The 20,973-nt window shown below is 45.5% G+C and overlaps 1 protein-coding gene across 1 annotated transcript; it reads right to left on the bottom strand.

Moving 5' to 3' along the window:
* Positions 1 to 333: 333 nt before the first annotated feature.
* Positions 334 to 19,802, bottom strand: LOC308515214 (cytochrome P450 4A11-like; the record flags this gene model as incomplete). The annotated part of the gene is made up of 12 exons (XM_081085778.1): positions 334 to 1,208; positions 4,220 to 4,296; positions 4,421 to 4,485; positions 9,625 to 9,758; positions 9,862 to 10,052; positions 10,138 to 10,244; positions 10,646 to 10,800; positions 11,112 to 11,236; positions 12,445 to 12,572; positions 13,454 to 13,498; positions 14,486 to 14,627; positions 19,608 to 19,802. The coding sequence occupies 12 exons, from the start codon at positions 19,800 to 19,802 to the stop codon at positions 1,040 to 1,042; spliced, it is 1,533 nt and encodes a 510-aa protein (XP_080941904.1). The 3' UTR covers positions 334 to 1,039.
* Between the last annotated feature and the right edge of the window lie 1,171 nt (positions 19,803 to 20,973).

The following is a 20,973-nucleotide window of genomic DNA, read 5'->3' as shown; positions in this document are numbered from 1 at the left end:
AATCACAAAAACAATATGTAATTATATATGTGTTTCCGATGGTCTTAGGCGACCCATGTGAAAGGGTCGTTTGACTCCCAAAGGGGTCACGACCCACAGGTTGAGACCTGCTGGTCTATGGCATTCAGGACCCTGACTTAGGAATGGCATGGGGTTGGATAGGAGGAAGACTTATGTTCAGAACCAGCAAGAGAACAGGCTTGGGTTGAGAGGCTGATGGAGGAATAAAAAAGGGAATAGAGAACCCAGAGTCAGGGGACCATCAACCACATAGTCACCAAATGTGGCAGGAAGGGGAAGACAAAGGAAATAAAGAAAAGACAGACACTTCTTACTGACATTGTAAAATTTTTTCCAGGGAGAAGAAAGAAGGGGAGGGTGTGGAGATGACAAATGGGTAGGAAACACATAGAAGGCCACCAGGAACACAAACTGATGGCAGTCACATGGGGACCAATTAGGCTCAAGAATGGCTCCCAAGATGTCCACAGTCTATTCCATGCCGGGTGTGACTATATCCTGTTTCATCTGTGTGGCCCATGTAACCACACATGTCCTCACAAAAGAGAAGGCAATGTGAAGATAGAAGCAAGGAGACATTTGAAGATACTGCTGGATTTCAATATGCAAGATGGCTCCAGGAGCCAAAGAAGTAATAATGCAGCTCTAGATGCTGGAAAGACAAATACAGAGCATCTCTCCTAGAGCCCTGGAGGTTGGGTGGCCTTGCCCACACCTGGGTTGTGGTCCAGTGAAACCCATGTCAGACTTCTGACTCCAGAACCCTAAGAGAAGAAATTGGTGGTGTTCTAAGTCACTGAGGCTGTGGTAAATTATTATAGCAGCTAAAGGAGACTAATACAGAGAAGCACAAGCAGGCAGAAAGTGAAAAGTACAGAGAAAGGGGCAGACGGGGAGAGGACAGAAAGGAGGACATCAGGTGGAAGGGCAGGTGGGCAGGTGGAAAGCAGGAATTGGGGAGATAGACAGGGAAGGGCAGGAAGGATTTCCTCAGAGCTTGCCCTTGTCCCAATAAGGACTAGAGGAGCTTTCTGAGCTTCAGGTGGATCCCATTCTTGGAATCCAAGACGATCTTTGGGACGGGGATAGGAGCTTGGAGAGGATCTGCCGCCAGCTCAAAGCGAAGCAGGGTCAAAGCCACAGCCACCTTCAGCTCCTTCATGGCGAAATGCTTCCCAATGCAGTTCCTGGGCCAAGATGACAATATGAGGAAAACAACATGAAAAACGGTATCAAATCCTGTTTTCAGCTGGGCAGGCATTTCTCACTGTGCCCTTGCCAGGAACAGGGTGTTCTGATGTAAGTCAATCCAATCCCCTTCCTTTTAGGTCATGCACTTCTACCCCACAACCCTTGCCTCACATTCTGCCCCTGAACTTTGACAAAGCCTATCTCTCTTCCAAAAGTAGCTCCTAACTCCTACTTCTGTTCTCAGCAGCCATGAAATGCTGTTAGGGGATGGTCAGCGCCTTAAACCACCAAGTCAAGTCAAGTGAATCACTACAAAGTTAATTATTAATTTGGTCACTCCTTCCACAAGCAGTTTCTGGTTTCATAATGTTGAGGCCAGGTCAGGGCATGACATGGAGTAAGGTGGTCACCACACTTAGTTCCCCACTTTCTAGGGGCATACACTGAGACATTGATCCTTAAAGAGAAGGAGATATGTGATCATTGTTAAGCAATCAGAAATGCAACAGGGAGTTTTTGGAACAATCCGGGATTAGTGAGCTTCACCCAGTTGCTCCACCTGCCTCCCAATGAATGGTCCAGACTCCTGCCTCTCCCGCATCCCCTCAGTCAACCAGCTTCTGTAGCCTTCCTATTCTACTACAGAAATGTCTTTCCTTGACTTCCATCAGTCTCCTCACCTGGACTTTTCTGTCTCCCTGCCTCCTCTAACTCTTCACTGAAGCTATTGTCCAACTCAACTCCTTCTAGGCCCCCAATCACAGGTAGGACATGTCTAATGCCTCAGCTGGCATCAAAGCCCTCCAGGGGTTGTTGCCTCACTCACCTCTTGCCTGTCCAGCTCCACTTCCTAGCTCAGCTCATGCTGTTGAGATCACAGAGAATGCCCGCCCTGCACCTCTGCCTGCCACATGTTCATGTCTGATCCCCATGACATGCCACCCTCACCCCCTGCTAGCAGTACCCTTTCCTCCCAGGACCCCCAAAGCAGAATTAGTGTTTTATTTAAGAATCCCTCACCATCCCGTGCCCTGGACAGTGCAAGGAACATAGAACATTCAACAGTGTGCTCAGTGAGTGAATGAGCAAGTGAAAGGATGGATGAATATTGTGTCATGAGTAGAGGTATTTGTTTCTTGACTGTGAACTCCTGCAGGCTGGGACAGTATCTTTCCCAACTCCTAGCACAGGACTTGGCACACAGGCACAAGCTTAAGAAATACGTTTATATGGGAATGGAGTCAATTGAATTGAAAAAGTAAATTAACATTGGAAGAAGAAAAAAAAGTAAACCTGAGTTCTGAGCTAGGGATTGAGCTGCCTAGTGCTCTCTGGCCCTCTAGTGGCAGGCACATGACTTCAAGCCAAGATCTATGAGGAAGGACTCAATCCTGGGAGAAACCAAATGGTACAGCCAATCAATCTCTGGAAGAAAACTTTGTAAAAAGTGTGTTCTGTGAAAGTTGATTCCCATCTGAAGGATTCATAGATTTATGGATTCAGCAAAAGCTTGTTTCTGCTCCCCCCTCTTTTTTTTTTGGTTTTGTTAAACCTAACACGAGTGTTTTTTCCCCATTGATTTTTTCTGAAACAGTGGAAGGGAAGGGGAGAGACACAGGGAGAGAAACATGGATGTGAGAGAGACACAATGACTGGTTGCCTCCCTCACCCACCCCAGTTGTAGCCGTGGATTGCCTGCACCAAAGGTATGAGCCCTTGACCGGAATCCAAGCTGTGACCCTTTAGTCCCTAGGCCAATGTTCTAACTACTGAGCCAAAGCAGCTAGGGCAGAAAAAGCTTATTTTTAGTAACCAAGTACAGAGTTTGTGGAAGTGACTGTTTTACAGGGGGGCTTCTGTAGCCTTTGCAGATTTTCAAACAGCAGGCGTTCTGGAGTACACTCGTCCAACTCCATTTCGGTTGTTTCAGGTATGCTTATATTTTACACACCAGGAGCCTTTCAAATGCTGTGTGTCATATGTAAAGTAGTGGGTTTTCTCTCAAAGCAGTGATTGTCCTTCTTTTTAAGATTTTTGCCAACGTTGGACTGTGTAAACTTTGGAACTTTGCTATATAAAACGCACTTTATATAAAGAATTTTGCCTCCTGGAAAATTATTCATGCTTTTGTGCATATTAATATACAAGACATGCTAATGTGAATATCAATATATTAGTCACATTTACTTGGTACGTGAATATCAATGTACACTCAAGCTTTTGTAGGATAGCCTGCAAAATTGGAGAGTCACACATTGGAGTGAAACTCTCTTCAAATGGCTAGTAGGCCTTTCATGATTAGGGTTTGAGCAGTTAGGACAAAGAAGGTGTTAGAAATCCAAACACATGCAAATGTCACAGATACAGTGAGTGACAGATCAGTGAAGTAGAAAAGGCAGTTCCTGGACTGGACTGTGGGAAGAGAAAAAACATACCTCTTTTTAATATTACTGATAACTGAGAAAAGCAATCTGAAGCTTAATTTGTATAAAAAAACTTTAACTCTGAGAAGTCATATTCCTGAAGTGAGGAAATTGCTAGAATCACTGACCTTTAAAACAATGACTGACACTGAATGGTGGTAGGCCATTGGGAAAGTAGCCATTTGAGGAGTTTTGGAGCAATATGTGCCTCTCTATTTTTGCAGTCTCCCCACAAAAGTTGGACTTCACATTAACATTCACATAACCATGACATTGACAGTAGGCAAAATTCTATATATAACTTGGGATTTATATACCACAGTTCTACTGTCTACACAGTCCAACGTTGGCAAAAAGCAAAAGAAAACAACAATGACAATCAATTGCTTTTCAGAGAAAATCAGCGGATCAAGTGTTTGTGCCCTGCCCTAAAATGCCAACTTTCTTTTGTACATATAGAAAAACACCTCCTTCTCAACACAACAATATACAAGGACATAACAGCAGACACCATATAAGTGTAGGTCACAGTCATCAAGGTATGCCCCCAGTGATGCGCACCACCCAAGTACAGGATGCCTCACCTTGATCCTCCTGAGAAGGGCAGGAAAGCATGGCTGTGTGAATCAGAATCCGGTGCAAAACGGGAAGGGTCAAACAGCTGCAGAGAGAGGTAGAGTAAAGGCCCTCCTTCCAATCCATGAGAGCACAGGAGGAGGTGTTGTCTAGAAAGATCAGCTCATCTTCCCTCCCTCAGCCCATCCTCCCTCCCACAGCCACCATACCTCTGGGTTAGGCCACACCTTCGGATTATGGTGAAGTGCATAAAAGTTAAGTGAGACATGGATTCCTGTTGGGCAGGTAGAGGAGAGAAGACTGATTATACACATGCCAGCAGGGGGCAGGTGCGTGCACAAAAAGCTTGGGAGCCACAATGAGAGTCACTCTGAGTGGATTGATCCTATTGCAATAGAGGTGGGGTGAACATGGAAAAACACATGTGCACACATTAAGAGTCTATAACCATGACCCAGGAGTGAGGAGGAAGAAAGAAGTGAAGGCCTGCTTTTGGAGCAATTCAAAGTAAAACTCACATTTATCATGTGCCATCCACGAGTCCCTTGGGGATTATGCTTTAACTCATCTATCCTCACCACAACCCTCCAAGGAAGGTGCTAATATATATTTCTGTGATTCAGATGAGACACCTGAGCTTCCAAGAGGCCGAGCAACCTGCCTATGATCACACAGCTAGTATGTGGCAGGGTTGGGATACAGACCACCAAAGGTGAGCTAATGAGTGACCTCCAACCATGGCAGTGTTCTCAGATCTGGTCATCAGGTGCTCTCTGATATCAACCTCAGGGCTCCTTAGGGACTGGACCAGGGGTGGGCAAACTTTTTGACTCGAGGGCCACAATGGGTTCTTAAACTGGACCGGAGGGCAGGGCAAAAGCATGGATGGAGTGTTTGTTTGAACTAATATAAATTCAAAGTAAACATCATTACATAAAAGGGTACGGTCTTTTTTTTTTTTTAGTTTTATTCATTTCAAACGGGCCGGATCCACGGGCCGTAGTTTGCCCAAGGCTGGAATGGACCATAGGGCTTATGACAGTGGATTTCCTGATCTCCCTCATTTGCCTAGATCCCATAAGAAAGAAACCACACCTACATCTACCCCTGAGAGAATTAGATTAGAGTGAAATTCTGAAAGCCACAACAGAGTCCAACATTTCCTGGTGAGGAAGATTCCATGGACAGAGTCAGTATTATATTAGCTGCCATTTATACAGTTTTTTGCATTTGTCAAAGAGGAGTTATACATACATTACCTCAGATATGGAGCATTTTAAAATAGATGTGACCATGCACAGAATTGCCCTTAGAGCAGCCATGGGCAAATTACGGCCCTTGGGCCGGATCCGGCCCGTTAGGCTGTACTATCCGGCCCGCGGAGCCGAAAGAGCAGAGGGTTCTCTTGCTCTCCACTCCGCTCCTTCACCAGCAGCAGTGTTAACATGGCAACGTGGGGAAACACGGCCGCAGCTCCTTCTTCTGAGTGGGCGGATATAAATCATTCAGTAGAAGGAACAACCTCTCAATCTTCCAGAGGCTCCTTGTAATGCCCACGGACGCGTCTCCAGACATCACCCTGGGACACGTTATCATGGTGATGTAGGGAGACACGCCCCTGGAGAGCACAGTATCAGAACCTTTCTGAGGTAAGATTAAGAGCTCTACTCAAACACAATTTTTTCCTGTTTCCACATTCTGTACATCTCAATGACTTGTTAATAAAACAACAAAGACTTTCAGCTGTAAAAATGCGTGCTCCAGGGCATTTGTGTTAACATGCACCACTGCACATTAGCATCAATGCAAACATGATGGAAACCTGTGTACCCTGCATTAACCCTAGCTGCGCTGCATTGCAGTACTGCACCGCACTGCAACGGCAGCACGGCTAGTGTGAACGAACCCTAATTCAGTGGGTTGAACAAAAAGATTGTATAGAAATGTGATGAACTAAAGATTTTATTACAAAATCGCTTAATTTCAGGGTTTCAGAAGTAATTGGAAAAATGAAAAACTGAAAATCAAATGTTCATATCTGATACTTGGATGAAACCCTTTCCTGGTAATGACAGCCTGAAGTCTTGTACTTATGGACATCACCAGATGCTGGGTTTTCTCCTTTGTAATGCTCAGCCAGGCTGTCACAGTAGGGGTATATATATAAATATCCTGCCATTTCCAGCTTTTAATAAGAAAAACTGTTGCAATGGGCATTTAAAAGTGGCACTTGGTTGTTTTTATAGAGTCCAGTGGATGCAATCTGACATTGATAATGGGCTCTTTCACACTATGTGCACTGCAGCTGTTTTTTGCCAGTAACGGAAGTGCTAGTGGTAACTACTGGTTACCCATGTTTTGCACTGCCCTAGCACCTCCCATACAAGTGTGTCTGGAAAACACAGCAATGTGCAGCTATGTGTGTTACCATAAACAAAGGGCCTGTGTGAAAGATACACAGGTTTCCTATGGAGGAAAGGGGTTGTTTTCTATGGTCAGTGTGTGCCTCTGTCCCATGTCTGAACTTTTTCAGATGATTTTGTTATATATATATTTTTTTAGAAGACCAAAAATGTTATAGTGGAGCAAATTTAATCACTTGTTTTTATACTTTACTGTCTTATTTTAGTAAAGAATTTAATAAGAGAACGGTACTGTTGGTTTTAGCCCAATATTAAACATGAGTGGACCAAAGAAAAGGAAAGTGGACAGTGAATGCCGAGTGTTTAAGAGGGAGTGGACAACAAAATATTTTTTCACCGAAGTCCGATCAATGCCGGTATGTCTGATATGCCAGGAAACACTTGCAGTCTTCAAAGAGTACAATCTCAGCCGTCACTTTGCCACAAAGCATGGCAACTATGCTAGCAAGCAGTCACCTCAAGAACGGGAGGCTACTGCACAGAGGTTGATGGCTAAACTACAGGCTCAGCAAAATGTCTTTCACAGACAAACTGCAATTCAAGAGACAACTACCAAAGCAAGTTTGATGCTATCATTCAAATTAGCAAAAGCTAGCAAACCTCTCTCTGAAGGCGAGTTTTTGAAAGAATGTATGATAGAGACAGCAGGTCTCTTGTGTCCAGAGAGCAAAGGCAAGTTTGAAAAACTCAGCTTATCGCGCAGGACAGTGACTCATCGAGTGGAACTGATTGATGAAGACTTGGCCAGCAAGTTAAATAGTAAGGCAGAGTTCTTTAAGTTTTATTCACTAGCATTGGATGAAAGTAATGACGTAAAGGACACTGCTCAGCTCTTAATTTTTATCCGAGGGATTAGTGACAATTTTGAAATTACGGAGGAGTTTTTAGCCATGGAGCCACTGAAAGGAAAAACACGGGGAGAGGACTTGTATGACCGGGTGTCTACTGTCATTGAGAAAATGAAGCTACCATGGAGTAAACTTGCTAATGTCACGACAGATGGATCTCCAAATTTAACTGGAAAAAATGTTGGACTGCTAAAAAGAATTCAGGATAAAGTGAAAGAGGAGAACCCTAACCAAGATGTTATTTTTCTTCACTGTATTATTCGCCAGAAATCATTGTGCAAGTCTATATTACAACTTAATCATGTTGTTAATCCAGTCGTAAAGCTTGTTAATTTCATTCGAGCAAAGGGACTTCAGCACCATCAGTTTATTAAGTTTCTGGAGGAAACTGATGCGGATCACCACGACTTACTTTACCACTCTCATGTCCACTGGTTGAGTTTGGGCAAAGTTTTCCAATGAGTGTGGGAGCTCAAAGAAGAGATTGGTGCATTTTTGAAATTAAAGGGGAAGTCTGACAAACTTACTGAGCTGAGTGACAAGAATTGGCTGTGTGACTTTGGATTTGCTGTAGATATATTTTCACATTTGAATGAGCTAAATGTGAAGCTACAGGGAAAAGATCAGTATGTACATGACATGTACACTAATGTGAAAGCCTTTAAATCAAAGCTGATTTTCTTTTCCAGACAAATTTCAGACAAAGTCTTCACTCATTTTGCCACACTAGCCACACAGAAGGAGACCATCCAAAACGTGAAGAAATACAGCAAATCACTGGATGATCTGCATGCAGAATTCTGTCATCGGTTTTCTGATGTTGAAAAAATTGACCAGTCGCTTCAACTGGTGGCCTGTCCTTTGTCACAAAACCCTGAAACAGCACCAGAAGAGGTACAACTGGAACTCATCGATCTTCAGTCTGACTTTGTCCTAAAGGAGAAATTCAGCTCTCTTGAACTAAGAGACTTTTATGCTTCACTTAATGAAGCCACTTTTCCAAACATCCGGAGGATGGCACAGAAGATACTGGTGCTGTTTGGGTCAACCTATGTTTGTGAGCAGACATTTAGCGTCATGAACATCAGCAAAGCCCCTCACAGATCCTGCTTAACTGACGAACACCTCAGATCTATCCTGAGAATAGCCACAACAAAACTAACTCCAGACTTTGATGCATTAGCTAAAAAAGGAGACCAACAACACTGTTCCCACTGAAGTTGATGTTTTAAAAACCAAAAACCTTTCAACCCAGTCTACATTGCCATCTACATCTACATCCTGGGCATAATTTGGAAGTTGCACTAAAGAAAATGTTTAATTTACTGTTTACACATTTTGTTCTTTACTATTTGTTTTAATTTTCAATTATTTTATTATATTTAAGTTTAATTTGAAAGGCTTTTGTACCTTTCCTTTGTTAGGCAATTTTATTTTGCCTTTGCCATCTTCAATATAAGGTATGTTATTGTGCTATGATTCCTCCATTTTTTGAAGTTTCAAATTATAATAATTTGTGTTTACATTCTTCTTGTTAAAATGTTTGAAATGAATAAAACTATTGAAATAAAAAAAAGACCTTACCCTTTTATGTAATGATGTTTACTTTGAATTTATATTAGTTCACACAAACACTCCATCCATGCTTTTGTTCCGGCCCTCCGGTCCAGTTTAAGAACCCATTGTGGCCCTCGAGTCAAAAAGTTTGCCCACCCCTGCCCTAGAGTCTTGTAATCTGGCGTTGGGATGGGAACATGGAGTGTTAGAATCATAGAGCATCAGTGCCATCAAATGGAATTACTGTAGCAGGATGAAACCATGGATTCTACATGTGATGAACTGTTAGTCCTGGAGAATGATAGAAGCTTAGGATTCTATTCATGTGAGATGTCTATTTTGGTGAATGTACTGATATGATTTATTCTCTCTGAGTTGGAAAAAGAACTAACTTATTGAACTTTTTCTATGGTCTAACTCAGTGCCAGACATTTTACAGTCTTCATCTAAACTATATAGTAAGCATCCAATTAATGATGAAGAAACTAGACCAGAGAGGTTCAGAACTGTTCTAGGATATGTGGGTCTGATCTGCCACGGGTTATGGCAGAATTCCTAGGTTAGTGAGTGTGGTGAAGTCCATACCTTTGGGTAAGGAGCGTCCATCAGGAAAGGTGATGGGCTTGCTGAGCTCTCTGCCAACAGCTGGTACAGGTGGATAGAGTCGCAGTGCCTCCTTGATGCACATGGTGGTGTACGGCATCTGATCCAGGTGATCCCTGGTATGAATGAAGCCCAATCTGAGGGCAGGCAGGGCCTAGGCAGACCAGGGCTTCTTGTCTAGCTGGGTGGGCAGGGCTCTCCCATCTCCTGAGCACTCACCAGGTGATGGAGGCACCATCCCGCAGGAGGCTCTGGATCTCCTTGCGGCACTTCTGTTGATGCTCAGGGTGAGTAGCCAGAGCATAGAGGATCCAGGAGATACCACTGGCTGTGGTGTCATGTCCCTCAAACATGAATGTGTCCACTTCAGCACGGAGGTCCTTGTCAGACAAGCTACTCCCATTCTTCATCTGGGAAAGGCAGACAAGAGTGCATAGCTTGGCCCTTCCTCTTTACTTCTGGGCAAAGCCCCAGGTCCCTTCTACAGCCACTCACTCTGGCAAAGAGGAGGATGTCCAGGAAATCCAAGTTCCTTTTTCTCCTGACCTTCTCCAACTCTTCCTCCTCCTGTAGGTGTGCCTTTCTCAGCTTAATCACTCTGTCTGTCCCAGAACAGTGGTTCCAAGGAAGAGTTGAGAGCAGAATGCCCAGAAAGAGAAACCCACAGTGACCCCATCTACTCCCCACCCTGTTCCAATAGGGGTGCTAGTGAATCAGGATGAGTGTGGGAGTGAGTGTGCACATGAGCGGTGTGAGATCTAGCACATTCTGATTCCAAGTCAGGCTTTTCTTTAACAGCACACCCATGAAGTAGGCTCTGCTTGAGCGCTGCTTGGAGGGGGTGACATCACCGATGTGGTGAGACATACAAACTCTCACACCGTCCCTTGCACCCTGACATCTTGGTCCCAAAGGTCAGCAGGGATCAGACTCTTCCTGAGGGTCAGTGCCTTTGAGATGTGCGTGATGAAGGAGGGGAGAAGCCCAGGAGGTGGAGTCCAACCTGTGTGTTGGTGGGCGAGCTGGCAGGCCCGCTGGTTCCAGCGGCCATCAGGGGTCAGCCAGTAAATGATGTCGTTCTGGTAGAAGAAATTCCTCACTCGAGAAATAAAGAGAGTTTTCACATCCTTAATGGCCTGGATGTAGGATTGGGATTTGCTGCAGAGAGGAGATACAGAACAGAGTAGGGTACCGGGATGCCTCTGACCTGGAGGTGAAGTGGGGCTCTAGGTGGGAGTTTCCCCAAACAGTGGATACAGGTGGCACTGAGGCATTCATTGCTCTGTCTTACAGCCCTTGAGACTCGCAGTCCTGTATAATTGTTGTGAGCAACCTGTGCCAGGTATTAGAGATCTGTGGCTGAGTCAAGCTTTGATCTGGACTGGAATTTGTCCGTGGTCAGGAGCTCTTAACAAACTCTTGCTTTTTCATAAAAATAAAAACCCAGTAGCTGAAGGATTATCACTGACCTGTCTGTCTGGAGGCTGCCCTTCTGGCTGAAGGCGCACTTCATGATGGTGTCCAGGGTCATCAAGGAGATGTGTTCAGAGATCTCCAGGTGAGAGTCCTGGCTGATGAGTTCCTCCCATTTGTCCTGTGGTTGGAGGTGGACATTAAACCTATTCTACTCCCCCAGGGCATCTCTGCTCTCTAGTCTCTCCAGATACCTTACTTTCCAGAACAGAGGCATTGTAGTATATTAAGACTGTAAAGTGCCATGGCCAGTATTCTCAGTGGTTAGAACATCGACCCATGCACCGAAGGGTTGCAGGATCGATTCCTGGTGAAGGGCATGTACCTGGGTTGCAGGTTCCATCCCAGGCTCTAGTTGGGGTCCATGGGGGAGGCAACCTATCAATGTGTCTCTCAAATCGATGTTTCTCTCTCCCCTGCCCTCCCTTCCACTCTCTCTAAAATTCAATGGAAAAAATACACTTGGGTGCAGATTAACAACAACCAAACAAACAAAAAGATTTAAAGCAAATGTTAGTAAAGTGAGGACTATATTCACATAAAGTTTGATTATTAATTAAACAGGTTCCCTCAGAATAGTCTAAATTAGTTTTCATTTGCAGAATAAATTATGACGGTAACTACCTTTTACCAGACCAGAAAACATTGTTGCTCAGAGGACATAGGGTGAATCTTCTCTGTCCTGAGATTGAGCTAGACCTGAAGGACAAGTGCACTCCAACTTTAGGAAGCAAATATGTCAAGGCAAGAGGTAACCTAAGTGGTCAGTACTGGGGATCCTAAGGATGAGACATCAGGGACTTCAATTTCTTCCCTTCATCAAATGTTAGCTGAGCATAGCTGGTAGGATCAGGATCCGGGTCTGTGAGTGCAGATGTAATCTCCATTTCCTTCAATGGAGTTGCTCAATTTCATGCTGAAGCCCTGGCACCCAGGCTATAACCCTCCTGAAGGACATCCTGGGATGTCCACCCTGTCACTAAAGCTGCCACCGCCCAGGCCTGCGAGTGGCCATTTGTCTTGTTGTCCAAGGGAATGACTATTGCTTTAGTCCACTGCGCTGAAGACATGGAGGTGAGAGGTGAGCAGACCTTGTTTCTACCATAGTTCTGCTTTCTCTTGGCAATGACCAAAGTAGTGTGGATCCAAACTGGTGCCCAGGTACCTCCTGTCCCGTCCACTTTGGGAAGCTCTGTCATCTTATGGGATATGAGAATGTTATTCTAGCTGGTCATGTGTGATGGATGTCTGAAGGACACTCGTATCCTAGTGGACTATATGAGCTGTGCTGCAAGTGGGTGTGAGCAGGTGAGAGAGGGATGGACTTACCAGCATCACTCGGACAGAGTCGGCCATGAGCCCTACGTAGGGCTTCAGAATGTCATAGTGGAAGGCTGGGGTCAGCATCCTCCGGTGTTGGAACCAGGTCTGTCCATTCAGCAGGAGCAAACCATATCCTGGACCACAGAAAGGTGTGTGTGTGGGAGGGGGAGATGGAATCAGAAGGATGATTTGGGACAATTTGGGAGGAACCAAGGGTGTCAGAAGAAAGCAAATGATGGTCAAAGGCAGGAAAGGCCAGTACATTCCAGGAAGATGAATTTCCTAAAATGGCAGGTAATAAGAGGTCATCATGACAGCTGTGAGATAAAGGCTGAAGTAGAGTAGGCAGGTCATAGAAGATCATCTATACTAATAAAAGGGTAATATGCTAATTAGACCAGGATACCTTCCAGGAGACCTTCCAGACCTCCTTCTGGACAAAGCCATGGTGGAGGGGCCAAGGCAGAGGCAGTTAGGGGTGAGTAGGCTGGGGAGGGGGGATGTTGGGGGCAATCAGGCCGACAATGGGGGGCATTTGGGGGCAAGCAGGCCAGCAGGCAGAGTGCTTAGGGGCAATCAGGCAGGCAGGCAGGAGAGTGGTTAGGAGCCAATGGTCCTGGTTTGTGAGAGGGATGTCCGACTGCTGGTTTAGACAGGGATCAGGCCTAAACCGGCAGTTGGACATCCCCTGAGGGGTCCCAGATTGGAGATGGTGCAGGCCAGGCTGAGGCACACCCTCCCCAGCCCCCTCATGCATGAATTCCATGCACTGGGGCACTAGTAAATGAATATTACCCTGAAAACATTGGAGAGCACAGGAAGAAGCTGAGTTTCAGGGGAGCTCTTGCCACCACCCGGGATGAGTGAAGGTTTTATTAGAAGAGAAATCAGGCTTGATTCAGAGAAGAGGGTGGTGATATAGTGCTGGTTATCTGTTGTTCTCTGTGAGCCAAAGAGATAGCTCTTGGTAAGTCTACCTGGCAGGAGAACAGCAGTCCTGATTACACATACTTACCAATCCAGGGAGCCAGGAATCTGTATGAACCATGATTCTTTGGATCTGAAAGGAAAGGTAGGGCAATGGAGGAACCTGGAAGGAACCAAACAAGGCAGGCAGTCCCCAGGAGGGCTGTGGCCCAGACCACGGGCTGCCATCACTTCCTAATCATTGTCAGCTGACAATTTGTCTCAAATGACCTCCCACATGCCTCCTATTCCCAAATCTCTCTGTCCTAACAGTCACTGTGGGCTCAGGAAGGCAGACTCAGTATCCCAGCAGCAGAACACCAATAGGACTAGGATGGTGACTGTGCCAGAAATATAGGCTCTATCCTCAGTGCCAGAGAAAACACAGCAGTCTGTGGTCTTCCTACCATTTGTGGAATCCTAGTCGTCCCATGCCTCAGAAAAGGCAACACTTAAAGGTGCCCAACCTAAGTCAGGACTGAAAACAAATTGTTTTTCAGATCTGGTCAAATTTACATAACAGATCATCTCAATCTAAGAGAGGGAAAGAAGGGAGGGAGGAAGGGGGAGGGAGAGAAAGAGAGAGAGAGAGAGAAAGAGAGAGAGAGAGAGAGAGAGAGAGAGAGAGAGAGAGAGAGATAGAGAGAGAGAGAGAAAAGAAAAATTGGCCTCACATAGTTGTTTAAGCATTCAGTTTAGAGCATGGGTCCTCAAACTTTTTAAACAGGGGGCCAGTTCACTGTTCCTCAGACTGTTGGAGGGCCGGACTATAGTTTAAAAAAAAAAAAAACTATGAACAAATTCCTATGCACACTGCACATATCTTATTTTGAAGTAAAAAAACAAAATGGGAACAAATACAATATTTGTATTTGCATGTGGCCCACGGGTCATAGTTTGAGGACCCCTGGTTTAGAGAGATATTATTGGCCTTAAGCTGGCTTGAGGGCTGGCAAGGTAGTTGGTAGAGGGTTCAGGTAATGAGGGCAGAACTGCAAACAATTCTGGAATTCCACAACCCAAATAACATGTGCCCAAGAGGAAAGAGCTGTTCCAGCTACAATGCAGGTTTCTGTCTCACCTGATCTTCCCAGGACCACCTTCATGTAGTCAGGGTCATAAACCATGAGGCTGACCCTGCTCCCCCATAGCCAGCGAGGACAGGCACATGGGAATTTCTCTACCCATTTCTGAAACTGTTGTAGCTCCTGGTCCGTTTGGAACTATAAGCAAGGGAAAGACAAATCAATAAAACCTTTCTCTTTAGGTCTGGATTTTGGAGTGGTTGTGAAGGGTAGAATGGCCACAGGGAGATAATTCAGGATCCATCAGCAGTTATTAAGAGCTTGGAACTGTATCTGATGAGCCAGTTTCTGATCTGAATTCTCGCTCTTCATCAAGACTTGGTCTAAGGTCAGATTCTGGCTTTTGGTTGGACCCTCACTCAGAACTGCCTTTAGAATCTTACACATAGTACAAGTTCGATAAATGTTCAGTTATTGACTGAGTGATGTACAAGCCTTTTCCACAAACTTATATTAAAATTATTGGTTGAACTGTGTCCCTTTCAAATTGACATCTTGAAGACTTAATCCCCAGAACCTCAGGATGTGGGTTTATTTGAAGATGGGGTCTTTATAGGAGTAATTTAGTTAAAATTAGTTCATTAGAGTGGGACCCTAATCCAATATAATTATCCTTAGAAAAAGTGGTCAGTTTGGAGACAGAAACAGTCACTCATAGAGGGAAGATGATATGAAGAGCCATATGGGGAAGATCGTGGTTTGCTAGTCAAGGAGAGAGGCCTGGAGCAGAGAGAGGCCTTCACAGCCTTCAGAAGCAGCCAACCCTACCAACATCTTGATTTGGACTTCTAGTCTCCAGAACTGTGAGACACTCAATTTCTGTTGTTTCAGCCACCCAGTTTGTTAAGCAACCCTAACAAAGTAGGACAATTGTGTAATGCTCACGACAAACCTATGATTGGGGATGGATTAGTACTTTATCCTGTTTCACTGAAGAATGAGGAAACTGTTACACGATATGCCCAGGTGAGCTGCGTTTACACCCAAGCCTGTTGACCCCAGGGTTCCCACAGCTCCCTGGGAGTCTCTATTATTTTATTTCAACCCAGTGTTCTAATTTCTTGGCCCCATGTTGGCAAACTTACCTTTAATATCTGTAATCTCTGTGTTCTTAGAGCTTGCATAGAGCATGGCTCTTAATAATTGCGCCTTATTTTTAAAAGAATCTAGAGGTGCAAGAAAGAATGAATGAGCACATGTGAGAGTGAATGAGTGAATCTTAATTAAAATTCTTGTTGCAAGTGAAAGATATAACCATGAGGTAATGTAAGAAAGAGAAAAGGGATAAAGAGAAGGCTGAGGACCCTGGGGTGTTTCACAGAGCCCAGGGGCCTGAGGCAGCAGGGTGCAAAAGGGATAGGTCCAGGGACTGGAGAGCTGCCAGGGCTGAGTTTCTCATTCCTTCTTTCTGTACATGCACGCATTCATTTTCTTTTTTTTTATTGTCTAAAGTCTTACGTAAGTCTCCTTTTTTCCCCAATTGACCACCCCTCCCTCAACCATTCCACCCCGGGCAAGCCCCCACTGCTCCAGTGTCTGTGTCCATTGCATGCGTTCATTTTCTTACCAACTGTTTATCTGAGTTTTATCTGACAATTTTCTAGGCAATACTGCCATACTGTGTCTGAGTGGCACTGTGAATCCTATTCCAGAATCTGATTGTAATATGGCCAAAGTGTTCATTATCAACTGTGGCTGGGGTTGAATAGGGCATCCATGGGCTCACTCATGTGGGGGAAGAGATCTCAGAGCTTGTGGGCTGGTAAGACATCCCAAAATATTTTCACGACAGTGATTCACTCATTCATTTATTTGATAACTATGTATTGATCACTTACGTTGGGTCAGTTGCCATTCTAGTTGCTGGAGATGCAGCAGTGAACAACACAAGTCTCTGCTACCATAGAGCTTGGGTTCGAGTGGGGGTGAGGATGCGCAGACAATCCTGCTGTGACCTGGGAAGTGTCCTACTCAAAAGACTTAAGGAGGATACTTCATGCTCTCAGGTCACATACATTATTGGGGCTGCCCTTCTCCTTTGATCCAACATGGGGACTGACCAGTGAGAGCCTCTTACCACCCCATCTATGTCACCTGATCCTCTAGGATCCCCTCCTACTGGCACAGCAGGGATCTGGGAGACCCCATTTCAGCATAGTAGCATGCCCTCTTTCTAATTGCTTGGTGTCCATGCCCGTCAGCCTCCCGAAATTCCTGATGCTGGGCACTGTCATTGCTTCCCTTTGGGGACCAAAAGGAGGTAAACTATATTCTGCATTTTCATTCTCCTATCTAGGCCATTTTGGCATCCACTGCTCTGACAGCTGTCCAGTCAACCCACTGGGAATGCTACCTGTCCCTGAACATGTGTGGCCAGAGCCAGTAGGAACTCTTATAGAGGGAATGATGCCCATAGTGGCAGAGGTAACAGATTTGTAGGCAAATACCCAGTTCCCAGGTGCCCTCCAAGCTTTGGCCACTCAAGGCAGGCAATGCTGCCTTGGAGTCGTCACCTGGCTGACCCTGGTAATTGCCCTACAAAGAAATTTCCACAAAGGGAGTAGGTGGACAGGTAATAATGTGGCCACACAGGCCATCCTCAGATGTTGGGTCTGCTAGCATGGCTGGTACTCCTGGTTTGGAGAGAGGACATGAGAGTTGGGGGTGGGAATGGGGCAGTTTGGGTTATTTGCATCCCAAAGATGTTAGTTCCCCTTTCCATAGTCCTTGTGAGATTCCATCACTACTTAATGCAGTGATTTTGTACCTTTAACATGCTTGTCCTTTATAGGCATTAACATTACTGTAAATTCATACAAATTAGAGTGAGTGTAATGGTGGCCTTGGTCTGTGCCAGGCACAATTCTAACATTATAGGAACTCACTTGAGTGCTATAATCATCTTCATCCCCAACTTACAGATGAGGAAATCGAATCTTAGAGCTGGCATTTAAAGAATGTTGCAGAGAATGGATGGACCTGCAGAGCATTATGCTAAGTGAAATAAGCCAGTCAGAGAAAGACAAGTACCCTATGATTTCATGCAGATGTGGAATTTAAGGAACAAATGGAACTATCAAGCAAAATAGAGACAGACTCCTAGATAGAGAGCAGGCAAACAGTTCTGTTGGAGGTGGGGAGTGGGGGTTGGAGGGATTGAGCAAAAAAGAGAGAAAGGACTTGTAGACAAAAACAAGTTTTTTTTGGGGGGGGGTGGAATTGGAAGAGGGGATGAATGGTGATGGGGAATCTATATATATAAAGAGGTAATATGCAAATTAGCCAGGACACCATAACACGTCATGACCGGACCATTAGCATATCATCTCTTTATTAGCTCCTATCATCAGGAGGCTGCCTGCTAGCACCTCAGATGTTGCTCTGGAGATGGGGTGGAAGTGGGGAGGCAGGAGTGGGGAAGCAGTGAAATGGGGAGGTGGGAGTGGGGAAGCAGGGAGATGGGGTGGCAGCGGGGAGGCAGGAGCTGGGAAGCGGGCAGTGGGAAGGCGGGAGAAGGAGGGACCAGCCTAAGGCAACTCAAGGGTGGGCGGCACCATGCGAATTCGCAAGCTGGGCTCCTAGTATAAAATAAAATAAAATAAAATAAAATAAAATAAAATAAAATAAAAGTATGTGCAGAGCTGGAATATGAACCCAAGTAGCTTGAAAATGGAGCCCCACATGCTCAACTGCCCACCTTGTCCCTTGTCATCTGGCCTGAAAGATTAGCTTCAATCTGGATTCAACATGAGGCAATCAATTCCAGACTTAGTCATTTACAGAGATATTAAATAAATGAAAAACTCAGGCAGTATTATAAAAGCAAGGAAAATGTAACTGCAGTATCTCTTAGGCCAGCAGGATTAGAAAGATGATTCACACCATGAAATGTAAGCTATGGAAATGGCATTACCCAGTTATTGAGTCTACATTCCATCTAATGCCATCAGGACATGGAAAAGTCACTGGAGGATTAGAGTGGTTCCTTCTGTCAAATCTCTGCTTAAAAAGGTGACAACTGCAACAACATAAGTCACAGTTTCTCCAAATCAACAAATCATCTGGAAGTCCTTTGTACCAAATTTGCATGAAGCAACTGGGCTTTGGTTGTCTTTCTGTGGCTGGTATGAGCAGTTCCCATTTGGGGCTTCACTCTGCAGATAATCTTTGGCCTCCTTCTCTGAAACCTTCTCAGGTTTCTGCCCCACCCCACCTCCTAAGGCTTGTTCAACCCACACACCCACCCAGATGAGCCCCTGTCCATGCAGCCCCCTCACCTTGCTCTGTGCCCTTCCCCCAGGGACCAGTGCTAACAGAGCTGGCTGGGGAGCACTGTCTGTCATCCAACCTGCCAGCTGCTCCTTTCTGTCAGTCCGCACACCTGAGTCAAGCTCCCTCTGTGTCAGGCTCTGTGCCGGGGATGAGGGCACAGAAAGGGGGATGATAGCCTCAGCCCCAAGGAGCTCACAGGGCAGGGGTGTGGAGAATAGGAGCTGGCAGGCAAAGAGATTCTCATTAATGGCGAGCTGCAGGTGCCAGTGCTCCTTCCCTGAGACCATCCTGGAAGCCTTCTTGCTCAGATGTGCCAGTAACTTGCCAGGGTTTTAGCACTGCAGTCACTAGTCTGAAAAACCCCATGGTCTCAGGCCAACCAAGCTGGACCCCTACACCCAATTTTATCCCTTTTCCTGGTTCCTGATATCTTCTCTAAATTCCTGCATATCATCCCCACATGCTGTGAACCCCCACAGGCAGGGATTCATGAGATGATGTCTGTGTTCCCAGGCAAGCTCAGGGCCAGGCAGACAGGATGGAATTGAGTGGACATGGGCAGGGAAGCATGGAGAAGTTCTGTTCTGTGAGCCTGGAGCAGGGAGATTCAGAAAGGAGCAGCCCTTGTCCTCAAAGGGCTGGCTGGCATAATAGTTTGTAGACCTACCTAAGGAAGGAGGATCTGACAGACTGAGAACACCAACACATAGGATGAGGAGCCACGATCTGAGGGGTAGTCTGGCTTCTCACAACAAGGCTTTGTCCTATAGATTTGCTGACCATGACCTCGCTCAGAGAGCCTCTGCCCTCCTTGCCCTCCCTCTCCCCTGTCCTGCCCCCATTTACCTCATGGTTGTGCCCAAACAGCCAGTGTGAAGGAGGGGACGGGAACTCCCGGACAGCTTTGAGCAGCCACTGCCTGAGCAGGTAGAGCTGGGCTGCCTTGAGCAGCAGCAGAACCAGAGCCAGCAGGGAAGCCACCTGCAGGAGCCCAGAGATACTGCCCAGGAATCTTGTGGGGCTCAGCACAGAGACACTCATGGTGCAATGAGTCTGGACCTCTGACTGCCTCTGACCACCTCAGGCCAGTCTGGAAGTTTTGTCCCACCCACCTGTGGGGAGGGTGAAGGGTGAGGGCAGAGCTTAGAGCTGAGCCACCAGAGTTGATTAACTGTGGAGGAGCTATCTTGGGACCAGGAAGAAAAGCTTTTTTAGTTGACAGTGAAAATAGTTGTGTACATTTCAACTTCCACTTATCACTTCCTAACAAACACTTAATGAGCACCTGTTATGTGTCAGTCAGTATTCCAGGTGCCAGGACACAGCTGCAAACAAAACACACATAAACTCTGAGTTCTAGAAATCACAGTCTAGTTCATCAAATGTTCAGTAGGTGTGGTTACGATATTTCATTATCATTTCCAGAGTTAAAAGCCCATTACAGATAGGTGAAATGGCCAACGGAAAACAGCCATTGACAGCTTGAGTTGGTGTTAGAATTCTTCTCCCTTGCCTCCAAAATTGCTTGCCTACCTGCCTCTGAAGTTTTCCCCAGGGCTTGTCTCTGTCCCCTATTCAGTTGTGACCCAGGCGAATGTGCTGGTGGACAGAATACTGACCTTAGGGTCAGGAGGCTCAGCCTCATGTCTGGCCCACCTCATATGAAGTCAGCAACTGATGCTCTCTTAGCCTCAGTTTCTCCTTTTGTAGGTGGGCTAGTAATCTTTTTCCTAAGAATGGCTTAGGAATGCTCATTCATTCATTTATTCATTCACTTACTCAGCAAATGTTTCTTGAGTGCGCAATCTAGTAGGTAAAGTAAAAAAAAATATATATATATATGATAAGGCCTTTGCTGGAGGAATGAATAGTGAGCTGGGTCCATCCAGGAAAGGAGAAAACTAAGCCAAGAGAATTGGGTCTTAAAGGATGAATACAAGTTCATCAGGAGGAGAGTGCTAGATTAGATAGAGGGATGAGCACTGAGAAATCATGGAGATCTTATATAAAAGAGTAAGGGATAGGGACAAGTTAATCTCTTACCCTCAGTGTTTTCATGATTCTTTTCCCCAATATCAAATCCAAGGCCCATCATTCAGGTAGTAATACACAATATATTTCAGGAAAATTCCTTGGCAGGCAGCCTTCCAAGGGGCTCCATTTCCTCCCTACCTGTTCCTTTATCCATCTAAATTCTACTCCCAACAACCTC

This window comes from Myotis nattereri, assembly GCF_964212035.1.
Source record: "Myotis nattereri genome assembly, chromosome: 3".
Taxonomy (NCBI): domain Eukaryota; kingdom Metazoa; phylum Chordata; class Mammalia; order Chiroptera; family Vespertilionidae; genus Myotis; species Myotis nattereri.
The sequence above is the reverse complement of the archived record's forward strand: the minus strand, read 5'-3'. Positions and strand labels throughout refer to the sequence as shown.